Source organism: Centroberyx affinis, unplaced genomic scaffold (genome assembly GCF_046629955.1).
Source record: "Centroberyx affinis isolate AG114_WGS23_722 - 3 ecotype Tasmania unplaced genomic scaffold, CSIRO-AGI_Caff_v1 ptg001852l_1, whole genome shotgun sequence".
Taxonomy (NCBI): Eukaryota; Metazoa; Chordata; class Actinopteri; order Beryciformes; family Berycidae; genus Centroberyx; species Centroberyx affinis.
Genome location: NW_027280231.1, coordinates 206,428 through 230,063, shown reverse-complemented (window position 1 = coordinate 230,063; position 23,636 = coordinate 206,428). Strand labels below are relative to the sequence as shown.

Genomic DNA, 23,636 nt, shown 5'->3' with positions numbered 1-23,636 from the left:
GAGGGTGCTGTACTACTTGTTAGGGCTGCTGTAGTTGGGGCTGCTGTAGTAGTTGTTGGGGCAGCTGTTGTTAGCGCAGCTGTAGTAGTTGTTTGGGCAGCTGTAGTTGTTGGGGGTGCTGTATTTGTTGTTGGGGATGCTGTAGTTGGGGCTGCTCTAGTAATTGTTGGGGCAGCTGTTGTTGTTAGGGCAGATGTAGTAGTCGTTGGGACAGCTGTTGTTGATGGGGCAGCTGTCACGGTTGTTTGGGTAGCTGTTGTAGTTGTTGGTGCAGCTGTCGTAGTTGTTGGGGCTGCTGTAATAGTTGTTGGGGCAGCTGTTGTTGTTAGGGCAGATGTAGTAGTCGTTGGGACAGCTGTTGTTGATGGGGCAGCTGTCACGGTTGTTTGGGTAGCTGTTGTAGTTGTTGGGGCAGCTGTCGTAGTTGTTGGGGCTGCTGTAATAGTTGTTGGGGCAGCTGTAGTTGTTGGGGCAGCTGTAATAATTGTTAGGGCAGTTGTTGGGGCAGCTGTAGTTGTTGGGGCAGCTGTAATAATTGTTAGGGCAGTTGTTGGGGCAGCTGTAGTTGTTGGGGCAGCTGTAGTAGTTGTTGAGGCAGCTGTACTAGTTGTTGGGGCAGCTGTTGTAGTTGTTGGGGCAGTTGTTGGGGCAGCTGTAGTTGTTTGGGCAGTTGTAGTTGTTGGGGCAGCTGTAGTAGTTGTTGGGGCAGCTGTAGTAGTTTTCGGGGCAGCTGTACTAGTTGTTTGGGCAACTGAAGTTGGGGCGGCTGTAGTAGTTGTCAGGGCAGCTGTCGCAGTTGTTGGGGCAGCTGTAGTAGTTGTTGGGGCTGCTGTCATAGTTGTTGGGGCAGCTGTAGTAGATGTTGGGACACCTGTAGTTGTTGGGGCAGCTGTAGTAGTTGTTGGGGCAGCTTTTGTAGTTGTTGGGGCAGCTGTAGAAGTTGTTGCGGCAGCTGTAGTTGTTGAGGGTGCTGTACTACTTGTTAGGGCTGCTGTAGTAGTTGTTGGGGCAGCTGTTGTTAGCGCAGCTGTAGTAGTTGTTTGGGCAGCTGTAGTTGTTGGGGGTGCTGTACTGGTTGTTGGGGATGCTGTAGTTGGGGCTGCTCTAGTAGTTGTTGGGGCAGCTGTTATTGTTAGGGCAGATGTAGTAGTTGTTGGGGCAGCTGTTGTTGATGGGGCAGCTGTCACGGTTGTTTGGGTAGCTGTTGTAGTTGTTGGGGCAGCTGTCGTAGTTGTTGGGGCTGCTGTAATAGTTGTTGGGGCAGCTGTAGTTGTTGGGGCAGCTGTAATAATTGTTAGGGCAGTTGTTGGGGCAGCTGTAGTTGTTGGGGCAGCTGTAGTAGTTGTTGAGGCAGCTGTAGTTGTTGGGGCAGCTGTTGTAGTTGTTGGGGCAGTTGTTGGGGCAGCTGTAGTTGTTGGGGCAGCTATAGTAGTTGTTGGGACAGCTGTAGGTGTTGCGGCTGCTGTACTAGTTTTTGAGGCTGGTGTAGTAGTTGTTTGGGCAGTTGTAGTTGTTGGGGCAGCTGTAGTAGTTGTTGGGGCAGCTGTAGTAGTTTTCGGGGCAGCTGTACTGGTTGTTTGGGCAGCTGAAGTTGGGGCGGCTGTAGTAGTTGTCAGGGCAGCTGTCGCAGTTGTTGGGGCAGCTGTAGTAGTTGTTGGGGCAGCTGTCATAGTTGTTGAGGCAGCTGTAGTAGATGTTGGGACACCTGTAGTTGTTGGGGCAGCTGTAGTTGTTGGGGCAGCTTTTGTAGTTGTTGGGGCAGCTGTAGAAGTTGTTGCGGCAGGTGTAGTTGTTGAGGGTGCTGTACTACTTGTTAGGGCTGCTGTAGTTGGGGCTTCTGTAGTAGTTGTTGGGGCAGCTGTTGTTAGCACAGCTGTAGTAGTTGTTTGGGCAGCTGTAGTTGTTGGGGGTGCTGTACTGGTTGTTGGGGATGCTGTAGTTGGGGCTGCTCTAGTAGTTGTTGGGGCAGCTGTTATTGTTAGGGCAGATGTAGTAGTTATTGGGGCAGCTGTTGTTGATGGGGCAGCTGTCACGGTTGTTTGGGTAGCTGTTGTAGTTGTTGGGGCAGCTGTCGTAGTTGTTGGGGCTGCTGTAATAGTTGTTGGGGCAGCTGTAGTTGTTGGGGCAGCTGTAATAATTGTTAGGGCAGTTGTTGGGGCAGCTGTAGTTGTTGGGGCAGCTGTAGTAGTTGTTGAGGCAGCTGTAGTTGTTGGGGCAGCTGTTGTAGTTGTTGGGGAAGTTGTTGGGGCAGCTGTAGTTGTTGGGGCAGCTATAGTAGTTGTTGGGACAGCTGTAGGTGTTGCGGCTGCTGTACTAGTTTTTGAGGCTGGTGTAGTAGTTGTTTGGGCAGTTGTAGTTGTTGGGGCAGCTGTAGTAGTTGTTGGGGCAGCTGTAGTAGTTTTCGGGGCAGCTGTACTAGTTGTTTGGGCAGCTGAAGTTGGGGCGGCTGTAGTAGTTGTCAGGGCAGCTGTCGCAGTTGTTGGGGTAGCTGTAGTAGTTGTTGGGGCTGCTGTCATAATTGTTGAGGCAGCTGTAGTAGATGTTGGGACACCTGTAGTTGTTGGGGCAGCTGTAGTAGTTGTTGGGGCAGCTTTTGTAGTTGTTGAGGGTGCTGTACTACTTGTTAGGGCTGCTGTAGTTGGGGCTTCTGTAGTAGTTGTTGGGGCAGCTGTTGTTAGCGCAGCTGTAGTAGTTGTTTGGGCAGCTGTTGGGGGTGCTGTACTGGTTGTTGGGGATGCTGTAGTTGGGGCTGCTCTAGTAGTTGTTGGGGCAGCTGTTGTTGTAAGGGCAGATGTAGTAGTTGTTGGGGCAGCTGTTGTTGATGGGGCAGCTGTCACGGTTGTTTGGTTAGCTGTTGTAGTTGTTGGGGCAGCTGTCGTAGTTGTTGGGGCTGCTGTAATAGTTGTTGGGGCAGCTGTAGTTGTTGGGGCAGCTGTAATAATTGTTAGGGCAGTTGTAGCAGTTGTTGGGGCAGCTGTAGTTGTTGGGGCAGCTTTAGTAATTGTTGGGGCAGTTGTAGTAGTTGTTGGTACAGCAGTCGTAGTTGTTGGGGCAGCTGTAGTTGTTGGGGCTGCTGTAATAGATGTTGGGGCAGCTGTAGATGTCGGGGCAGCTGTCGTAGTTGTTGGGGCTGCTGTCGTAGTTGTTGGGGCAGCTGTAGTAGTTGTTGGGGCAGCTGTAGTTGTTGGGGCAGCTGTAGTAGTTGTTGGGGCAGCTGTAGTAATTGTTGGGGCAGTTGTAGTAGTTGTTGGGGCAGCGGTCGTAGTTGTTGGGGCAGCTGTAGTAGTTGTTGGGGCAGCTGTCACAGTTGTTGGGGTAGCTGTCGTATTTGTTTGGGCTGCTGTAGTAGTTGTTGGGGCAGCTGTAGTTGTTGGGGCAGCTGTAGCAGATGTTGGGGCAGCTGTAGTTGTTGGGACAGCTGTAGTAGTTGTTGGGGCAGCTGTAGTAATTGTTGGGGCAGTTGTAGTAGTTGTTGGGGCAGTTGTAGTAGTTTTTGGGTCAGCTGTAGTTGTTGGGGCAGCTGTAGTAGTTGTTGGGGCAGATGTAGTTGTTGGGGCTGCTGTACTAGTTGTTGGGGCTGCTGTAGTAGTTGTTGGGGCTGCTGTAGTAGTTGTTGGGGCAGCTGTAGTTGTTTGGGCTGCTGTAGTAGTTGTTGGGGCAGCTGTAGTAGTTGTTGGTGCAGCTGTAGTTGTCGGGGCAGCTGTCGTAGTTGTTGGGGTAGCTGTAGTAGTTGTTGGGGCAGCTGTACTGGTTGTTGGGGCTGCTGTAGTAGTTGTTGGGGCAGCTGTCGTAGTTGTTGGGGTAGCTGTAGTAGTTGTTGGGGCAGCTGTACTGGTTGTTGGGGCTGCTGTAGTAGTTGTTGGGGCTGCTGTAGTAGTTGTTGGGGCTGCTGTAGTAGTTGTTGGGGCTGCTGTAGTAGTTGTTGGAGCAGCTGTAGTAAGTGTTGGGGCTGCTGTACTAGTTGTTGGGGCAGCTGTGGTTGTTGAGGCTGCTGTACTAGTTGTTGGGGCAGCTGTCGTAGTTGTTGGGGCTGCTGTAGTAGTTGATGTGGCAGCTGTAGTTGTTGGAGCAGCTGTAGTTGTTGGGGCAGCTGTAGTAGTTGTTGGGGAAGCTGTAGTAGTTGTTGGGGCATCTGCAGTTGTTGGGGCTGCTGTATTAGTTGTTGACGCAGTTGTCATAGTTGTCAGGGCAGCTGTCGTAGTTGTGGGGGCAGCTGTAGTAGTTGTCGGGGCATCTGTAGTGGTTATTGGGGCAGCTGTACTGGTTGTTGGGGCTGCTGTACTAGTTGTTGGGGCAGCTGTCGTAGTTGTCGGGGTAGCTGTAGTAGTTAATGGGGCAGCTGTAGTTGTTGGGGCAGCTGTAGCAGTTGTTGGGGCTGCTGTACTAGTTGTTGGGGCAGCTGTCGTAGTTGTTGGGGCTGCTGTAATAGTTGTTGGGGCAGCTGTAGTTATTGGGGCAGCTGTAGTTGTTGGGGCAGCTGTAGTAGTTGTTGGGGCTGCTGTAGAAGTTGTTTGGGCAGCTGTCGTAGTTGTACGGGCAGCTGTAGTAGTTGTTGGGGCAGCTGTAGTTGTTGGGGCTGCTGTAGTAGTTGTTGAGGCAGCTGTCGTAGTTGTTGGTGCAGCTGTAGTAGTTGTTGGTTCAGCTGTAGTAGTTGGGGCTGCTGTAGTAGTTGATGAGGCAGCTGTAGTTGTTGGGGCTGCTGTAGTAGTTGTTGAGGCAGCTGTCGTAGTTGTTGGGGCTGCTCTAGTAGTTGTTGGGGCAGCTGTCGTAGTTGTTGGTGCAGCTGTAGTAGTTGTTGGGGCAGCTGTCATAGTTGTTGGGGGAGCTGTAGTAGTTGTTGGGGCAGCTGTACTGGTTGTTGGGGCTGCTGTAGTAGTTGTTGGAGCAGCTGTAGTAGTTGTTCGGGCAGCTGCAGTTGTTGGGGCAGCTGTAGTAGTTGTTGGGGCAGCTGTAGTTGTTGGGGCTGCTGTAGTAGTTGTTGAGGCAGCTGTCGTAGTTGTTGGTGCAGCTGTAGTAGTTGTTGGTTCAGCTGTAGTAGTTGGGGCTGCTGTAGTAGTTGATGAGGCAGCTGTATTTGTTGGGGCTGCTGTAGTAGTTGTTGAGGCAGCTGTCGTAGTTGTTGGGGCTGCTCTAGTAGTTGTTGGGGCAGCTGTCGTAGTTGTTGGTGCAGCTGTAGTAGTTGTTGGGGCAGCTGTCATAGTTGTTGGGGGAGCTGTAGTAGTTGTTGGGGCAGCTGTACTGGTTGTTGGGGCTGCTGTAGTAGTTGTTGGAGCAGCTGTAGTAGTTGTTCGGGCAGCTGCAGTTGTTGGGGCTGCTGTAGTAGTTGTTGGGGTAGCTGTAGTAGTTGTTGGGGCAGCTGTAGTAGTTGTTGGGGCAGCTGTCATAGTTGTTGGGGGAGCTGTAGTAGTTGTTGGGGCAGCTGTACTGGTTGTTGGGGCTGCTGTAGTAGTTGTTGGAGCAGCTGTAGTAGTTGTTCGGGCAGCTGCAGTTGTTGGGGCTGCTGTAGTTGTTGGGGCAGCTGTAGTTGTTGGGGCAGCTGTAGCAGTTGTTGGGGCTGCTGTATTACTTGTTCGGGCAGCTGTCGTAGTTGTCGGGGCAGCTGTAGTAGTTATTGGGGCAGCTGTAGTTGTTGGGGCAGCTGTAGCAGTTGTTGGGGCTGCTGTATTAGTTGTTGAGGCAGTTGTCATAGTTGTCGGGGCAGCTGTCGTAGTTGTCGGGGCAGCTGTAATAGTTGTCGGGGCAGCTGTAGTAGTTATTGGGGCAGCTGTAGTTGTTGTCGGGGCAGCTGTGGTAGTTGTTGGGGCAGCTGTAGTTGTTGGGGCAGCTGTAGTTGTTGGGGCAGCTGTAGCAGTTGTTGGGGCTGCTGTATTAGTTGTTGAGGCAGTTGTCATAGTTGTCGGGGCAGCTGTCGTAGTTGTCGGGGCAGCTGTAGTAGTTGTCGGGGCAGCTGTAGTAGTTATTGGGGCAGCTGTAGTTGTTGTCGGGGCAGCTGTGGTAGTTGTCGGGGCAGCTGTAGTTGTTGGGGCAGCTGTAGTTGTTGGGGCAGCTGTAGCAGTTGTTGGGGCTGCTGTATTAGTTGTTGAGGCAGTTGTCATAGTTGTCGGGGCAGCTGTCGTAGTTGTCGGGGCAGCTGTAGAAGTTGTCGGGGGAGCTGTAGTAGTTATTGGGGCAGCTGTAGTTGTTGGGGCAGCTGTAGCAGTTGTTGGGGCTGCTGTATTAGTTGTTGAGGCAGTTGTCATAGTTGTCGGGGCAGCTGTCGTAGTTGTCGGGGCAGCTGTAGTAGTTGTCGGGGCAGCTGTAGTAGTTATTGGGGCAGCTGTAGTTGTTGGGGCAGCTGTACTAGTTGTTGGGGCATCTGTAGATGTCGGGGCAGCTGTCGTAGTTGTCGGGGCAGCTGTAGTAGTTATTGGGGCAGCTGTAGTTGTTGTCGGGGCAGCTGTGGTAGTTGTCGGGGCAGCTGTAGTTGTTGGGGCAGCTGTAGTTGTTGGGGCAGCTGTAGCAGTTGTTGGGGCTGCTGTATTAGTTGTTGAGGCAGTTGTCATAGTTGTCGGGGCAGCTGTCGTAGTTGTCGGGGCAGCTGTAGAAGTTGTCGGGGCAGCTGTAGTAGTTATTGGGGCAGCTGTAGTTGTTGGGGCAGCTGTAGCAGTTGTTGGGGCTGCTGTATTAGTTGTTGAGGCAGTTGTCATAGTTGTCGGGGCAGCTGTCGTAGTTGTCGGGGCAGCTGTAGTAGTTGTCGGGGCAGCTGTAGTAGTTATTGGGGCAGCTGTAGTTGTTGGGGCAGCTGTAGCATTTGTTGGGGCTGCTGTACTAGTTGTTGGGGCAGCTGTCGTAGTTGTCGGGACAGCTGTAGTAGTTATTGGGGCAGCTGTAGTTGTTGGGGCAGCTGTAGCAGTTGTTGGGGCAGCTGTACTGGTTGTTGGGGCTGCTGTAGAAGTTGTTGGAGCAGCTGTAGTAGTTGTTCGGGCAGCTGCAGTTGTTGGGGCTGCTGTATTAGTTGTCGAAGCAGTTGTCATAGTTGTCAGGGCAGCTGTCGTAGTTGTCGGGGCAGCTGTAGTAGTTGTTGGGGCAGCTGTAGTAGTTATTGTGGCAGCTGTAGTTGTTGTCGGGGCAGCTGTAGTAGTTGTCGGGGCAGCTGTAGTTGTTGGGGCAGCTGTAGTTGTTGGGGCAGCTGTAGCAGTTGTTGGGGCTGCTGTATTAGTTGTTGAGGCAGTTGTCATGGTTGTCGGGGCAGCTGTCGTAGTTGTCGGGGCAGCTGTAGTAGTTGTCGGGGCAGCTGTAGTAGTTATTGGGGCAGCTGTAGTTGTTGGGGCAGCTGTAGCATTTGTTGGGGCTGCTGTACTAGTTGTTGGGGCAGCTGTCGTAGTTGTCGGGGCAGCTGTAGTAGTTATTGGGGCAGCTGTAGTTGTTGGGGCAGCTCTAGCAGTTGTTGGGGCAGCTGTACAGGTTGTTGGGGCTGCTGTAGTAGTTGTTGGAGCAGCTGTAGTAGTTCTTCGGGCAGCTGCAGTTGTTGGGGCTGCTGTAGTAGTTGTTGGGGTAGCTGTAGTAGTTGTTGGGGCAGCTGTAGTAGTTGTCGGGTCAGCTGTAGTAGTTGTCGGGGCAGCTGTAGTTGTTGGGGCAGCTGTAGTTGTTGGGGCAGCTGTAGCAGTTGTTGGGGCTGCTGTATTAGTTATTGAGGCAGTTGTCATAGTTGTCGGGGCAGCTGTCGTAGTTGTCGGGGCAGCTGTAGTAGTTATTGGGGCAGCTGTAGTTGTTGGGGCAGCTGTAGCATTTGTTGGGGCTGCTGTACTAGTTGTTGGGGCAGCTGTCGTAGTTGTCGGGGCAGCTGTAGTAGTTATTGGGGTAGCTGTAGTTGTTGGGGCAGCTGTAGCAGTTGTTGGGGCTGCTGTAATAGTTGTTGGGGCAGCTGTAGTTGTTGGGGCAGCTGTAGTTATTGGGGTAGCTGTAGTTGTTGGGGCAGCTGTAGTTATTGGGGTAGCTGTAGTTGTTGGGGCAGCTGTAGTAGTTGTTGGGGCTGCTGTAGAAGTTGTTTGGGCAGCTGTCGTAGTTGTAGGGGCAGCTGTAGTAGTTGTTGGGGCAGCTGTAGTTGTTGGGGCTGCTGTAGTAGTTGTTGAGGCAGCTGTCGTAGTTGTTGGGGCTGCTCTAGTAGTTGTTGGGGCAGCTGTCGTAGTTGTTGGTGCAGCTGTAGTAGTTGTTGGGGCAGCTGTGATAGTTGTTGGGGGAGCTGTAGTAGTTGTTGGGGCAGCTGTACTGGTTGTTGGGGCTGCTGTAGTAGTTGTTGGAGCAGCTGTAGTAGTTGTTCGGGCAGCTGCAGTTGTTGGGGCTGCTGTAGTAGTTGTTGGGGTAGCTGTAGTAGTTGTTGGGGCAGCTGTAGTAGTTGTCGGGGCAGCTGTAGTAGTTATTGGGGCAGCTGTAGTTGTTGTCGGGGCAGCTGTGGTAGTTGTCGGGGCAGCTGTAGTTGTTGGGGCAGCTGTAGTTGTTGGGGCAGCTGTAGCAGTTGTTGGGGCTGCTGTATTAGTTGTTGAGGCAGTTGTCATAGTTGTCGGGGCAGCTGTCGTAGTTGTCGGGGCAGCTGTAGTAGTTGTCGGGGCAGCTGTAGTAGTTATTGGGGCAGCTGTAGTTGTTGGGGCAGCTGTAGCAGTTGTTGGGGCTGCTGTATTAGTTGTTGAGGCAGTTGTCATAGTTGTCGGGGCAGCTGTCGTAGTTGTCGGGGCAGCTGTAGAAGTTGTCGAGGCAGCTGTAGTAGTTATTGGGGCAGCTGTAGTTGTTGTCGGGGCAGCTGTAGTAGTTATTGGGGCAGCTGTAGTTGTTGGGGCAGCTGTAGCATTTGTTGGGGCTGCTGTACTAGTTGTTGGGGCAGCTGTCGTAGTTGTCGGGGCAGCTGTAGTAGTTATTGGGGCAGCTGTAGTTGTTGGGGCAGCTGTAGCAGTTGTTGGGGCAGCTGTACTGGTTGTTGGGGCTGCTGTAGAAGTTGTTGGAGCAGATGTAGTAGTTGTTCGGGCAGCTGCAGTTGTTGGGGCTGCTGTATTAGTTGTTAAGGCAGTTGTCATAGTTGTCGGGGCAGCTGTCGTAGTTGTCGGGGCAGCTGTAGTAGTTGTTGGGGCAGCTGTAGTAGTTATTGTGGCAGCTGTAGTTGTTGTCGGGGCAGCTGTACTAGTTGTTGGGGCAGCTGTAGCAGTTGTTGGGGCTGCTGTATTAGTTGTTGAGGCAGTTGTCATAGTTGTCGGGGCAGCTGTCGTAGTTGTCGGGGCAGCTGTAGAAGTTGTCGAGGCAGCTGTAGTAGTTATTGGGGCAGCTGTAGTTGTTGTCGGGGCAGCTGTAGTAGTTATTGGGGCAGCTGTAGTTGTTGGGGCAGCTGTAGCATTTGTTGGGGCTGCTGTACTAGTTGTTGGGGCAGCTGTCGTAGTTGTCGGGGCAGCTGTAGTAGTTATTGGGGCAGCTGTAGTTGTTGGGGCAGCTGTAGCAGTTGTTGGGGCAGCTGTACTGGTTGTTGGGGCTGCTGTAGAAGTTGTTGGAGCAGATGTAGTAGTTGTTCGGGCAGCTGCAGTTGTTGGGGCTGCTGTATTAGTTGTTAAGGCAGTTGTCATAGTTGTCGGGGCAGCTGTCGTAGTTGTCGGGGCAGCTGTAGTAGTTGTTGGGGCAGCTGTAGTAGTTATTGTGGCAGCTGTAGTTGTTGTCGGGGCAGCTGTAGTAGTTGTCGGGGCAGCTGTAGTTGTTGGGGCAGCTGTAGTTGTTGGGGCAGCTGTAGCAGTTGTTGGGGCTGCTGTATTAGTTGTTGGGGCTGCTGTATTAGTTGTTGAGGCAGTTGTCATGGTTGTCGGGGCAGCTGTCGTAGTTGTCGGGGCAGCTGTAGTAGTTGTCGGGGCAGCTGTAGTAGTTATTGGGGCAGCTGTAGTTGTTGGGGCAGCTGTAGCATTTGTTGGGGCTGCTGTACTAGTTGTTGGGGCAGCTGTCGTAGTTGTCGGGGCAGCTGTAGTAGTTATTGGGGCAGCTGTAGTTTTTGGGGCAGCTCTAGCAGTTGTTGGGGCAGCTGTACTGGTTGTTGGGGCTGCTGTAGTAGTTGTTGGAGCAGCTGTAGTAGTTGTTCGGGCAGCTGCAGTTGTTGGGGCTGCTGTAGTAGTTGTTGGGGCTGCTGTAATAGTTGTTGGGGCAGCTGTAGTTGTTGGGGCAGCTGTAGTTATTGGGGTAGCTGTAGTTGTTGGGGCAGCTGTAGTTATTGGGGTAGCTGTAGTTGTTGGGGCAGCTGTAGTAGTTGTTGGGGCTGCTGTAGAAGTTGTTTGGGCAGCTGTCGTAGTTGTAGGGGCAGCTGTAGTAGTTGTTGGGGCAGCTGTAGTTGTTGGGGCTGCTGTAGTAGTTGTTGAGGCAGCTGTCGTAGTTGTTGGTGCAGCTGTAGTAGTTATTGTGGCAGCTGTAGTTGTTGTCGGGGCAGCTGTAGTAGTTGTCGGGGCAGCTGTAGTTGTTGGGGCAGCTGTAGTTGTTGGGGCAGCTGTAGCAGTTGTTGGGGCTGCTGTATTAGTTGTTGAGGCAGTTGTCATAGTTGTCGGGGCAGCTGTCGTAGTTGTCGGGGCAGCTGTAGTAGTTGTCGGGGCAGCTGTAGTAGTTATTGGGGCAGCTGTAGTTGTTGGGGCAGCTGTAGCATTTGTTGGGGCTGCTGTACTAGTTGTTGGGGCAGCTGTCGTAGTTGTCGGGGCAGCTGTAGTAGTTATTGGGGCAGCTGTAGTTGTTGGGGCAGCTGTAGCAGTTGTTGGGGCAGCTGTACTGGTTGTTGGGGCTGCTGTAGAAGTTGTTGGAGTAGCTGTAGTAGTTGTTCGGGCAGCTGCAGTTGTTGGGGCTGCTGTATTAGTTGTTAAGGCAGTTGTCATAGTTGTCGGGGCAGCTGTCGTAGTTGTCGGGGCAGCTGTAGTAGTTGTTGGGGCAGCTGTAGTAGTTATTGTGGCAGCTGTAGTTGTTGTCGGGGCAGCTGTAGTAGTTCTCGGGGCAGCTGTAGTTGTTGGGGCAGCTGTAGTTGTTGGGGCAGCTGTAGCAGTTGTTGGGGCTGCTGTATTAGTTGTTGAGGCAGTTGTCATGGTTGTCGGGGCAGCTGTCGTAGTTGTCGGGGCAGCTGTAGTAGTTGTCGGGGCAGCTGTAGTAGTTATTGGGGCAGCTGTAGTTGTTGGGGCAGCTGTAGCATTTGTTGGGGCTGCTGTACTAGTTGTTGGGGCAGCTGTCGTAGTTGTCGGGGCAGCTGTAGTAGTTATTGGGGCAGCTGTAGTTGTTGGGGCAGCTCTAGCAGTTGTTGGGGCAGCTGTACTGGTTGTTGGGGCTGCTGTAGTAGTTGTTGGAGCAGCTGTAGTAGTTGTTCGGGCAGCTGCAGTTGTTGGGGCTGCTGTAGTAGTTGTTGGGGCTGCTGTAATAGTTGTTGGGGCAGCTGTAGTTGTTGGGGCAGCTGTAGTTATTGGGGTAGCTGTAGTTGTTGGGGCAGCTGTAGTTATTGGGGTAGCTGTAGTTGTTGGGGCAGCTGTAGTAGTTGTTGGGGCTGCTGTAGAAGTTGTTTGGGCAGCTGTCGTAGTTGTAGGGGCAGCTGTAGTAGTTGTTGGGGCAGCTGTAGTTGTTGGGGCTGCTGTAGTAGTTGTTGAGGCAGCTGTCGTAGTTGTTGGTGCAGCTGTAGTAGTTGTTGGTTCAGCTGTAGTAGTTGTTGAGGCAGCTGTAGTTGTTGGGGCTGCTGTAGTAGTTGTTGAGGCAGCTGTCGTAGTTGTTGGGGCTGCTCTAGTAGTTGTTGGGGCAGCTGTCGTAGTTGTTGGTGCAGCTGTAGTAGTTGTTCGGGCAGCTGCAGTTGTTGGGGCTGCTGTAGTAGTTGTTGGGGCTGCTGTAATAGTTGTTGGGGCAGCTGTAGTTGTTGGGGCAGCTGTAGTTATTGGGGTAGCTGTAGTTGTTGGGGCAGCTGTAGTTATTGGGGTAGCTGTAGTTGTTGGGGCAGCTGTAGTAGTTGTTGGGGCTGCTGTAGAAGTTGTTTGGGCAGCTGTCGTAGTTGTAGGGGCAGCTGTAGTAGTTGTTGGGGCAGCTGTAGTTGTTGGGGCTGCTGTAGTAGTTGTTGAGGCAGCTGTCGTAGTTGTTGGTGCAGCTGTAGTAGTTGTTGGTTCAGCTGTAGTAGTTGTTGAGGCAGCTGTAGTTGTTGGGGCTGCTGTAGTAGTTGTTGAGGCAGCTGTCGTAGTTGTTGGGGCTGCTCTAGTAGTTGTTGGGGCAGCTGCCGTAGTTGTTGGTGCAGCTGTAGTAGTTGTTGGGGCAGCTGTCATAGTTGTTGGGGGAGCTGTAGTAGTTGTTGTGGCAGCTGTACTGGTTGTTGGGGCTGCTGTAGTAGTTGTTGGAGCAGCTGTAGTAGTTGTTCGGGCAGCTGCAGTTGTTGGGGCTGCTGTAGTAGTTGTTGGGGTAGCTGTAGTAGTTGTTGGGGCAGCTGTAGTAGTTGTTGGGGCAGCTGTCATAGTTGTTGGGGGAGCTGTAGTAGTTGTTGGGGCAGCTGTACTGGTTGTTGGGGCTGCTGTAGTAGTTGTTGGAGCAGCTGTAGTAGTTGTTCGGGCAGCTGCAGTTGTTGGGGCTGCTGTAGTTGTTGGGGCAGCTGTAGTTGTTGGGGCAGCTGTAGCAGTTGTTGGGGCTGCTGTACTAGTTGTTGGGGCAGCTGTCGTAGTTGTCGGGGCAGCTGTAGTAGTTATTGGGGCAGCTGTAGTTGTTGGGGCAGCTGTAGCAGTTGTTGGGGCTGCTGTATTAGTTGTTGAGGCAGTTGTCATAGTTGTCGGGGCAGCTGTCGTAGTTGTCGGGGCAGCTGTAGTAGTTATTGGGGCAGCTGTAGTTGTTGGGGCAGCTGTAGCATTTGTTGGGGCTGCTGTACTAGTTGTTGGGGCAGCTGTCGTAGTTGTCGGGGCAGCTGTAGTAGTTATTGGGGCAGCTGTAGTTGTTGGGGCAGCTGTAGCAGTTGTTGGGGCAGCTGTACTGGTTGTTGGGGCTGCTGTAGAAGTTGTTGGAGCAGCTGTAGTAGTTGTTCGGGCAGCTGCAGTTGTTGGGGCTGCTGTATTAGTTGTTGAGGCAGTTGTCATAGTTGTCGGGGCAGCTGTCGTAGTTGTCGGGGCAGCTGTAGTAGTTATTGTGGCAGCTGTAGTTGTTGTCGGGGCAGCTGTAGTAGTTGTCGGGGCAGCTGTAGTTGTTGGGGCAGCTGTAGCAGTTGTTGGGGCTGCTGTATTAGTTGTTGAGGCAGTTGTCATGGTTGTCGGGGCAGCTGTCGTAGTTGTCGGGGAAGCTGTAGTAGTTGTCGGGGCAGCTGTAGTAGTTATTGGGGCAGCTGTAGTTGTTGGGGCAGCTGTAGCATTTGTTGGGGCTGCTGTACTAGTTGTTGGGGCAGCTGTCGAAGTTGTCGGGGCAGCTGTAGTAGTTATTGGGGCAGCTGTAGTTGTTGGGGCAGCTCTAGCAGTTGTTGGGGCAGCTGTACTGGTTGTTGGGGCTGCTGTAGTAGTTGTTGGAGCAGCTGTAGTAGTTGTTCGGGCAGCTGCAGTTGTTGGGGCTGCTGTAGTAGTTGTTGGGGTAGCTGTAGTAGTTGTTGGGGCAGCTGTAGTAGTTGTCGGGGCAGCTGTAGTAGTTGTCGGGGCAGCTGTAGTTGTTGGGGCAGCTGTAGTTGTTGGGGCAGCTGTAGCAGTTGTTGGGGCTGCTGTATTAGTTGTTGAGGCAGTTGTCATAGTTGTCGGGGCAGCTGTCGTAGTTGTCGGGGCAGCTGTAGTAGTTGTCGGGGCAGCTGTAGTAGTTATTGGGGCAGCTGTAGTTGTTGGGGCAGCTGTAGCATTTGTTGGGGCTGCTGTACTAGTTGTTGGGGCAGCTGTCGTAGTTGTCGGGGCAGCTGTAGTAGTTATTGGGGTAGCTGTAGTTGTTGGGGCAGCTGTAGCAGTTGTTGGGGCTGCTGTAATAGTTGTTGGGGCAGCTGTAGTTGTTGGGGCAGCTGTAGTTATTGGGGTAGCTGTAGTTGTTGGGGTAGCTGTAGTTGTTGGGGCAGCTGTAGCAGTTGTTGGGGCAGCTGTAGTAGTTGTTGGGGCTGCTGTAGAAGTTGTTTGGGCAGCTGTCGTAGTTGTAGGGGCAGCTGTAGTAGTTGTTGGGGCAGCTGTAGTTGTTGGGGCTGCTGTAGTAGTTGTTGAAGCAGCTGTAGTTGTTGGGGCTGCTGTAGAAGTATGGGCAGCTGTCGTAGTTGTAGGGGCAGCTGTAGTAGTTGTTGGGGCAGCTGTAGTTGTTGGGGCTGCTGTAGTAGTTGTTGAGGCAGTTGTCGTAGTTGTTGGTGCGGCTGTAGTAGTTGTTGGGGCAGCTGTCGTAGTTATTGGGGCTGCTGTAGTAGTTGTTGGGGCAGCTGCAGTTGTTGGGGCTGCTGTAGTAGTTGTTGGGGTAGCTGTAGTAGTTGTTGGGGCAGCTGTAGTAGTTGTCGGGGCAGCTGTAGTTGTTGGGGCAGCTGTCGTAGTTGTTGGGGCAGCTGTCGTAGTTGTTGGGGCAGCTGTGGTTGTGCTGCCAGATGCTATTTTCAGTTGAGAATGATAGATGTGTTTCCCATTAGTGTCATGGTTTTTCCATTTTTAATTTAATATCTTATCTGGAAATAGCTTGGTTGGACTTACCAACAAACAGGAGGAGGCTGATACAAATTTTCCCAATCATTTTTAAAGGTTTCTTTGTGATCTGAAACATCAACATCTTCATTTGGTATATGAAAAGTAGACTTGTATTTGAAATTAGACTGAGCTTGAATCATGTGTTACATGCTTTATTACAGTATATCTCATTATACATGATAAAGACTGATCAGAACATACAGTTTATATATACATACTATAATTTTCTACACATACATACAGTATATATAAGCACATAATTACTGTAACACCAAAGTTCATAGAAGTATACTTTGAATTGAAAGAGTAAAAGTAGAAATAGAAATTGCATACATATTCATCATTGAAATACTCACTGATTTTTGCTGGGCTTGAATGATGTCCTCTCCAGTGAATGCTGTGATGCTCTTTGATTCTATGAAGTCAGTCAGTTATTCTCTCCTTTTGGTATCCTTCTTTGCGCTTTGCTTATTGGTCTCATCTACTGTTATATATACTCTTATATAATCAGGTACAGTATGAGGGGTGACATATGAGTGCGTACTAACGTCAACGAAATAAAAACATGCCCTGTGTGTTTTTCCTCCCACTTTAAGGTGTGGGACACAGCTCATTTATACTCAATGATTCAGTTTGTTCTCCAGTAGACAGGCACATACATCATTACACATTATATGTTTTAGTTAGATAAAAATAAGCACCTTGGTATGTGACACATCAGGTGTGTTGATATTGGGACCTGTCATGATAAATGGTATATTGCAATTGTCGCTATGGTAGGGAGATTTTGCATTGTGCATGTAATTGTGAGTCAATATATAACAGAGAAAAAGTGTAAAATTTGTATTTTACATATTATTTTTATTGTGAGTTAACATTAAACAGAATACGTTCAAACTGTAAAATCGAGTATGTTATTTTAAAACAGTTCAAAGGGTCAATCTTTATATAATAACATACATACACTGTAATTCATCAATACGTGATCAATTTCTCATATAACCATTTTGGAAAATCAGCTTAGAAATACTCAAGTCCATGTACATTACGAGGCACAGCGGCAAACAGATGATAGGGTATTGTATTGTTAATGTTATTAAGTTATTAGCTATTTTCAACTCTTTCTTACAAAATTATAAAGGTTAAAAAAAAAAGCTACATTATTGGATTACATCTGCAAAACTACCATTCCTGATGAAAATATTAGAGAAATACATTTGTAAACCGTTAACTGATTACATCATATATGATTCATTAAAATTAATTAAAATTCATTCATTAAAATTAATAATTCATTAATCATTTTGGGGGCTGCAGTTTTTTCCCCCTTGAAATACTGAAATACTGAATAGTTTTCTCCTCCATGCCTCCTCTGATAATTAATGAAATGAAACAACCTGAAAAGGGAAAATAATTAAAGGACCAGTGCTCTGAGTACCATTTAGCCCAAAAAGAACAATTTGTGAGTGTAACAAACTCTGTGAAAAAGGTAAGAGACTCATCACAGGTAAAAAAATATTTATCAACAGTAATCTTGCCAAAATAATTTCTGTAAAGATTGTTCAGTCTCTTATTATTCAATCTGGTGAAAGGCTATTTGTTCTTTACAATACAGGTGTAGTAGTTTAGGTGTGGTCAACTGACAAAAATGAGTCAGAATTTCTAATCCACAGTATTACAGTTCAACCAGTCGGTTCAACCTTCAGCTCACTCTGTTGACTTCACTATATTGTCTATATTAAAATAAAACAGGAAAATTAATATAAAGAGTAGCATCGTGAGTACAGAGATGTAGGACAACAGTGTGTGCTGTTTAACTCAGTGGGTAAAGCATGGCACTAACGCTGCCAGAATTAAGAGATTGATTCCCACTGAGGCCATCCATCAAAGTGGTCACCAAATGGCATAAAGTATGTTAGTGTGAGTGAAACTCTGATTAAACCTTGGTCGTTTAAAGAAAACTGTGAAAAAGGCAAGACAACCCTTATTAATTTATTACCTCTGCCATGGAGGTTATGTTTTTGCCCATTTGTTTGTTTGTCTGTCTGTCAGCAGGATAGCTCAAAACTTTTAAACCAATTTCCATCGAATTTGGTGGACAGATCGGCCTTGGGCCACAAAACAAATTGATTTGATTTTGGTGGTGATCTGGATCTACGATTTCTACCATTAGATAATTATCATTTATTTATTTTTAGCCATAACTTTGAAACTAACAAAGATTAAGTCTTGATTCCAAATCCTAAAGGTATGTTTGCAGGGTCAAGAAATGAATTCAACTTAAACTTATAGGTTTGAAGTGTTATAGCAAGTATTAGAATTGTTAAGCATTGGTGGAGGCTTGTAGCCTGGTATCCAGCCCCTATGAATCGCAGTTTTCAGCACTCTTTGCATGGCGATTCATAAGAATCAAAGAGTGCTGAAAACTGCGATTCATAGCGGCTGGATACCTGGCTAGGAGGCTTGCGCTCTCTAAGTGCCTTCTAGTTTTTAGATGTAAGAATTTTATCAATTATCAATCAATTTATCAATCATTTTGTTGAGGATTGATCAGTCTGTCATAATGCTTGCTAAGAATTCCAGACCAGAGTTTTGAGTATGTGGCTGACTGGAAGTCTGGGCCTTAAACGAGAAAGAGAACTTATCAGCTTTTTGCCAATGTACTTCACACTGTACATAGACCCTTCAGTAATACCCTTCAGTAATGTAGTGTTTATAAACTGGTCTTCCTATAGAGTTCAGTGAAGAATTATCAAATTAGGACAGAATGCCCTAACTAACGTATGATAAGAGCAGGATGACCGTTACAGTATGTACCCAGTGTCATACTCACTCAGTTAGAATATTTTGTCACGTCATGTGGAGAAATGTCACTCAACAAGTTTCTCGTCTTCACCATCACAGTTATACCTAAACAAAAGAATACTGAATGAGCAATTCATTTGTTGAGGCCAACACCTTAACTAGGGAAAGAAAAACATTACTCATAATTTTATTTTGTTCAAGTCTTTGTCGTCACTCTGATGTCATCTCACCTACTGTGCCTGCTTATAAAAGCTGCTGTCTTCACAACAGAGGACACCAAGAAGAAAAGAGCAAAGAATACAGAATACTGACACACAGAATCATCACAGCTTCATTCACTGTGTTGGACACCATTCAAGCCCAGACAAAATCAGTAAGTATTTCAATGATTAAAAAATTGCACATTTGAAACCATGTACAATTGTAATATTTCTTGTCCAGTTAAACAATTTATTTGTTGTGTGTAGAAGAAATTAGAAGAATTTAGAAATTAGTTCAATGTCTATTTTTAGTGTTACAGTTATTACGTGTGTTATGTGTATATAATTACAGCTATTGATTGATTTTTTTTTTTAACTTAAAGAGGTTTATTACTTCATGTAGCTGCCATACTTAAACTGATATACAGTATAAGCCCATGGCTCCTTGCAAAACATGAATCTCAATACAAAAACATTGTTTTAAAATGTGTTATAACTGACTCAGTGATGAACATAAGCCCTGCAGATATCGAGAAGAATACTAAGTTAAAAAAAATACTGAGTAGCAGTTGTAGTAGTAGTGTATTGTAGTGTCTTCTTCAGTTTTCCATAGAATTTGAGCTTTTTTAAAAAATTTTTCCATTTAACTAATGACGATGAAAAATTGTGTTTTCAAACAGGAAATAAATCATTCACAATGATTGGGAAGATTTGTGCTATCCTTCTTCTGTTTATTGGTAAGTGAACAAACTAATGTATTCCCAACTAAATCATTAAATTAGTTCTAAATGTGAGACTGTGAGACTAAATGTGACACTGATCTATCGTTCTCAACACACAATCTTCCTCAACAACCACAGTTGCTGCCACGCCAACCACAGCTTCATCAACAACCACAGCTGCAGCAGCAATCACAGTTGCTGCCATGACAACCACGGCTGCTGCCACGACAACCACAGCTGCGGCAACAACCACGGCTGCTGCCACGACAACCACAGCTGCAGCAACAACCACAGCTGCTGCCACAACAACCACAGCCGGTGCCACGACAACCACAGCTTCACCAACAACCACAGCTGGTGCCACAACAACCACAGCTTCACCAACAACCACAGCTGGTGCCACAACAACCACAGCTTCACCAACAACCACAGCTGCAGCAACAACCACAGCTGCAGCAACAACCACAGCTCCAGCAACAACCACAGCTGCTGCCACGACAACCACAGCTGCAGTAACAACCACAGCTGCTGCCATGACAACCACAGCTTCACCAACAACCACAGCTGGGGCCACAACAACCACAGTGTCACCAACAACCACAGCTGGTGTCACAACAACCACAGTTTCACCAACAGCCACAGTTGCTGCCACAACAACCACAGCTGGGGCCACAACAACCACAGCCGGTGCCACGACAACCACAGCGTCACCAACAACCACAGCTGCTGGCACAACAACCACAGCTTCACCAACAACCACAGCCGGTGCCACAACAACCACAGCTGGGGCCATGACAACCACGGCTGCTGCCACGACAAACACGGCTGCTGCCATGACAACCACTGCTGCCATAACAACCACAGCTGCAGCAACAACCACAGCTGCGGCAACAACCACGGCTGCTGCCACGACAACCACAGCTGCAGCAACAACCACAGCTGCTGCCACAACAACCACAGCCGGTGCCACGACAACCACAGCTTCACCAACAACCACAGCTGGTGCCACAACAAACACAGCTGGTGCCACAACAACCACAGCTTCACCAACAACCACAGCTGGTGCCACAACAACCACAGCTGGTGCCACAACAACCACAGCTTCACCAACAACCACAGCTGCAGCAACAACCACAGCTACAGCAACAACCACAGCTCCAGCAACAACCACAGCTGCTGCCACGACAACCACAGCTGCAGTAACAACCACAGCTGCTGCCACGACAACCACAGCTTCACCAACAACCACAGCTGGGGCCACAACAACCACAGCTTCACCAACAACCACAGCTGCTGGCACAACAACCACAGCTTCACCAACAACCACAGCTGGTGTCACAACAACCACAGTTTCACCAACAACCACAGTTGCTGCCACAACAACCACAGCTGGGGCCACAACAACCACAGCCGGTGCCACGACAACCACAGCGTCACCAACAACCACAGCTGCTGGCACAACAACCACAGCTTCACCAACAACCACAGCCGGTGCCACAACAACCACAGCTGGGGCCATGACAACCACGGCTGCTGCCACGACAAACACGGCTGCTGCCATGACAACCACTGCTGCCATAACAACCACAGCTGCAGCAACAACCACAGCTGCAGCAACAACCACAGCTTCACCAACAACCACAGCCGGTGCCACAACAACTACAGCTGGGGCCACGACATCCACAGCTTCACCAACAACCACAGCTGCCGCAACAACCACAGTTGCTGCCATGACAACCACGGCTGCTGCCACGACAAACACGGCTGCTGCCATGACAACCACTGCTGCCATGACAACCACAGCTGCAGCAACAACCACAGCTGCAGCAACAACCACAGCTGCAGCAACAACCACAGCTTCACCAACAACCACAGCTGCAGCAACAACCACAGCTTCACCAACAACCACAGCCGGTGCCACAACAACTACAGCTGGGGCCACGACAACCACAGCTTCACCAACAACCACAGGTGCAGCAACAACCACAGTTGCTGCCATGACAACCACGGCTGCTGCCACGACAAACACGGCTGCTGCCATGACAACCACTGCTGCCATGACAACCACAGCTGCAGCAACAACCACAGCTGCAGCAACAACCACAGCTGCAGCAACAACCACAGCTTCACCAACAACCACAGCTGCAGAAACAACCACAGCTGCAGCAACAACCACGGCTGCTGCCACGACAAACATGGCTGCTGCCATGACAACCACAGCTGCGGCAACAACCACAGCTGCTGCCATGACAACCACAGCTTCACCAACAACCACAGCTTCACCAACAACCACAGCCGGTGCCACAACAACCACAGCTGGGGCCACGACAACCACAGCTTCACCAACAACCACAGCCGGTGCCACAACAACCACAGCTGGGGCCACGACAACCACAGCTTCACCAACAACCACAGCTGCAGCAACAACCACAGTTGCTGCCATGACAACCACGGCTGCTGCCACGACAAACACGGCTGCTGCCATGACAACCACTTCTGTGGCAACAAACACAGCTGCTGCCATGACAACCACAGCTGCAGCAACAACCACAGCTGCAGCAACAACCACAGCTTCACCAACAACCACAGTTGCTGGCACAACAACCACAGCTTCACCAACAACCATAGCCGGTGCAACAACAACCACAGTTGGGGCCACAACAACCACAGCTGCAGCAACAACCACAGCTGCAGCAACAACCACAGCTTCACCAACAACCACAGCTGCTGCCACAACAACCACAGCTGGGGCCACAGCAACCACAGCATCACCAACAACCACAGCTGCTGGCACAACAACCACTGCTTCACCAACAACCACAGCCGGTGCCGCAACAACCACGGTTGGAGCCACAACAACCACAGCTGCTGCCACGACAACCACAGCTGCTGCCACGACAACCACAGCTGCAGCAACAACCACAGCTGTTGCCATGCCAACCACAGCTTCACCAACAACCACAGCTGCTGCCACGATAACCACAGCTGGGGTCACAACAACCACAGCCGGTGCCACTACAACCACAGCTTCACCAACAACCACAGTTGCTGGCACAACAACCACAGCTTCACCAACAACCACAGCCGGTGCCACAACAACCACAGCTGGGGCCACAACAACCACAGCTGGGGCCGCAACAACCACAGCTGGGGCCACAACAACCACAGCCGGTGCCACAACAACCACAGCTTCACCAACAACCACAGCAGCAGCAACAACAACAGCTGGTGCCACAACAACTGCAGCTTCTGGCTCAACAAGCACAGCTGCTGGCTCAACAACCACAGCTTCACCAACAACCACAGCTGCTTCCTCAACAACCTCAGCTGGTGCCACAACAACCGTTGCTTCTGGCATGACAACCACAGCTTCACCAACAACCACAGCAGCAGCAACAACCACAGCTGGTGCCCGAACAACCTCAGCTGGTGCCACGGCAACCACAGCTGGTGCCACGACAACCATAGCTGCTGGCATGACAACCACAGCTGGTGTCACAACAACTGCAGCTTCTGGCTCAGCAAGCACAGCTGCTGGCTCAACAACCACAGCTTCACCAACAACCACAGCTGGTGCCCCAACAACCTCAGCTGGTGCCACGGCAACCACAGCTGGTGCCACGACAACCATAGCTGCTGGCATGACAACCACAGCTGGTGTCACAACAACTGCAGCTTCTGGCTCAGCAAGCACAGCTGCTGGCTCAACAACCACAGCTTCACCAACAACCACAGCTGGTGCCCCAACAACCACAGCTGGTGCCACAGCAACCACAGCTGCTGGCTCAACAACCACAGCTTCACCAACAACCACAGCTGGTGCCCCAACAACCACAGCTGGTGCCACGGCAACCACAGCTGGTGCCACGACAATCATAGCTGCTGGCATGACAACCACAGCTTCGCCAACAACCACAGCAGCAGCAGCAACAACAGTTGGTACCACGACAACCACAGCTGCTGGCGTGACAACGTCAGCTGGTGCCACAGCAACCACAGCAGCAACAGCAACAACAGTTGGTGCCACGACAACCACAGCTGCTGGCGTGACAACATCAGCTGGTGCCACAGCAACCACAGCTGCTGGCACAACAATCACAGCTGCTGGCATGACAACCACAGCTGGTGCCACGGTAATCACAGCTGGCACTACAGCAGCAACAACAGCAGCAGAAACAACAGCAGCAACAACAGCAGCAGCAACATCAGCAGCAGCAGCAACAGCAGCAGCAGCAACAGCAGCAGAAACAGCAGCAACAGCAGCAGCAACAGCAGCAGCAACAACAGCAGCAGCAACAACAGCAGCAGCAACAGCAGCAGCAACAACAGCAGCAGCAACATCAGCAGCAACAGCAGCAGCAACAGCAGCAGAAACAACAGCAGTAGCAACAGCAGCAGCAACAGCAGCAGCAACAACAGCAGCAACAACAGCAGCAGCAACAACAGCAGCAACCACTGCTGCCTCCTCTGCAATCAACAACAAAACCAGTCTCATTTCAATCATTTTGGTTGTGATAGCAAATTTGCTTCATTCAAGTTGTTGAAATTGATTCCAATTCTAATGCTGTATATGAAGTGACCAAAACTGAAGTAGAAGTGACAATATTATATGTCAATTTATTATCCTAATCCTAATTTATTTTATTTTTATTTATTTTGTGTGTGTGTGCGTGTGTGTGTGTGTGTGTGTGTGTGTGTGTGTGTGTGTGTGTGACAGAGAGAGACAGGGAGAGAGAGAGAGAGAGAGAGAGAAAGAGATCGTACAACAATTAATTATTTTGTTTATTTATCTTCCAAACTGTAATATTCATCTGTTTATTTTACCATCTGAATTGATTTTGTCATATTTAGTGATGTATTCACTATTTACTCTGTAAGATGAATTGTTTCTTTTTTAGTTCATTGTTCTTAGACCTTTTGGCAATATTGTGACATTCTTATGACATTCATGCCAATTAAACAAGTTTAATTTAATTTAATTTAATTTAATTTAATTTAATTTAATTTAATTTAATTTAGTTGAGAGAGAGAGCTACCCAAGGCCAGTGCATGGTTTTTACATTGTAAATATGTACTCCCAGATATTATGTTTTAAATCAGACGTGACTATTATTTTTAAATACTATGTAATTGCATAGTAAGGACCACATTGTTGCCATGCAATAAAAAAGTGTTACAAGCATTTGTTTATCGTTTGTCTGTTTGATTCTCTGAGAAAATAGTTTGTGAATGTAATGCTGTTTAGCAGCTGACTTGGATGTCAGACTTCCCATCCCAACAACACAGGAACATGTGGTAGT

The 23,636-nt window shown here is 49.4% G+C and overlaps 2 protein-coding genes and 1 long non-coding RNA gene across 3 annotated transcripts; 2 read left to right on the top strand and 1 right to left on the bottom strand.

Moving 5' to 3' along the window:
• Nucleotides 1-1,104: 1,104 nt before the first annotated feature.
• On the bottom strand, nucleotides 1,105-14,950 carry LOC139652994 (GATA zinc finger domain-containing protein 14-like). The gene is made up of 23 exons (XM_071529931.1): nucleotides 14,943-14,950; nucleotides 13,893-14,353; nucleotides 12,426-12,532; nucleotides 11,739-11,863; nucleotides 11,288-11,596; nucleotides 10,757-10,831; nucleotides 10,014-10,342; nucleotides 9,801-9,865; nucleotides 9,348-9,398; nucleotides 8,448-8,506; nucleotides 8,249-8,365; nucleotides 7,860-8,095; nucleotides 6,354-6,436; nucleotides 5,805-5,863; nucleotides 5,240-5,536; nucleotides 4,853-5,008; nucleotides 3,153-3,439; nucleotides 2,838-2,914; nucleotides 2,621-2,754; nucleotides 2,417-2,569; nucleotides 2,034-2,269; nucleotides 1,704-1,837; nucleotides 1,105-1,467 (listed from the first exon to the last, which is right to left on the bottom strand). The coding sequence occupies exons 1-23, from the start codon at nucleotides 14,948-14,950 to the stop codon at nucleotides 1,105-1,107; spliced, it is 3,921 nt and encodes a 1,306-aa protein (XP_071386032.1).
• A 2,749-nt stretch (nucleotides 14,951-17,699) lies between these two features.
• LOC139653001 (uncharacterized) lies at nucleotides 17,700-18,607 on the top strand. The gene is made up of 3 exons (XR_011695981.1): nucleotides 17,700-17,787; nucleotides 18,295-18,351; nucleotides 18,475-18,607. It is a non-coding gene; the product is annotated as an uncharacterized lncRNA (long non-coding RNA).
• A 262-nt stretch (nucleotides 18,608-18,869) lies between these two features.
• On the top strand, nucleotides 18,870-23,248 carry LOC139652992 (GATA zinc finger domain-containing protein 14-like). Its single transcript, XM_071529930.1, has 7 exons — nucleotides 18,870-18,922; nucleotides 19,000-19,299; nucleotides 19,786-20,307; nucleotides 20,713-21,423; nucleotides 21,526-22,074; nucleotides 22,174-22,469; nucleotides 23,235-23,248. The coding sequence occupies exons 1-7, from the start codon at nucleotides 18,870-18,872 to the stop codon at nucleotides 23,246-23,248; spliced, it is 2,445 nt and encodes an 814-aa protein (XP_071386031.1).
• Nucleotides 23,249-23,636: the final 388 nt, after the last annotated feature.

Coding starts and splice junctions, on each gene's coding strand:
- LOC139652992 (XM_071529930.1), top strand. CDS start 18,870: ATGACAACCACAGCTTCACCAACAACCACAGCTGGGGCCACAACAACC. Junction 18,923..18,999: donor GGGGCCACAACAACCACAGT/GTCACCAACAAC, acceptor CAACAACCACAG/CTGGGGCCACAACAACCACA. Junction 20,308..20,712: donor AGCTTCACCAACAACCACAG/GTGCAGCAACAA, acceptor CAACAACCACAG/CTGGGGCCACGACAACCACA.
- LOC139652994 (XM_071529931.1), bottom strand. Junction 11,597..11,738: donor CCCCAACAACTACTAGAGCA/GCCCCAACAACT, acceptor CAACTACTACAG/CAGCCCCAACAACTACAGCT. Junction 2,270..2,416: donor TTCAGCTGCCCAAACAACTA/GTACAGCTGCCC, acceptor CAACTACTATAG/CTGCCCCAACAACTACAGCT.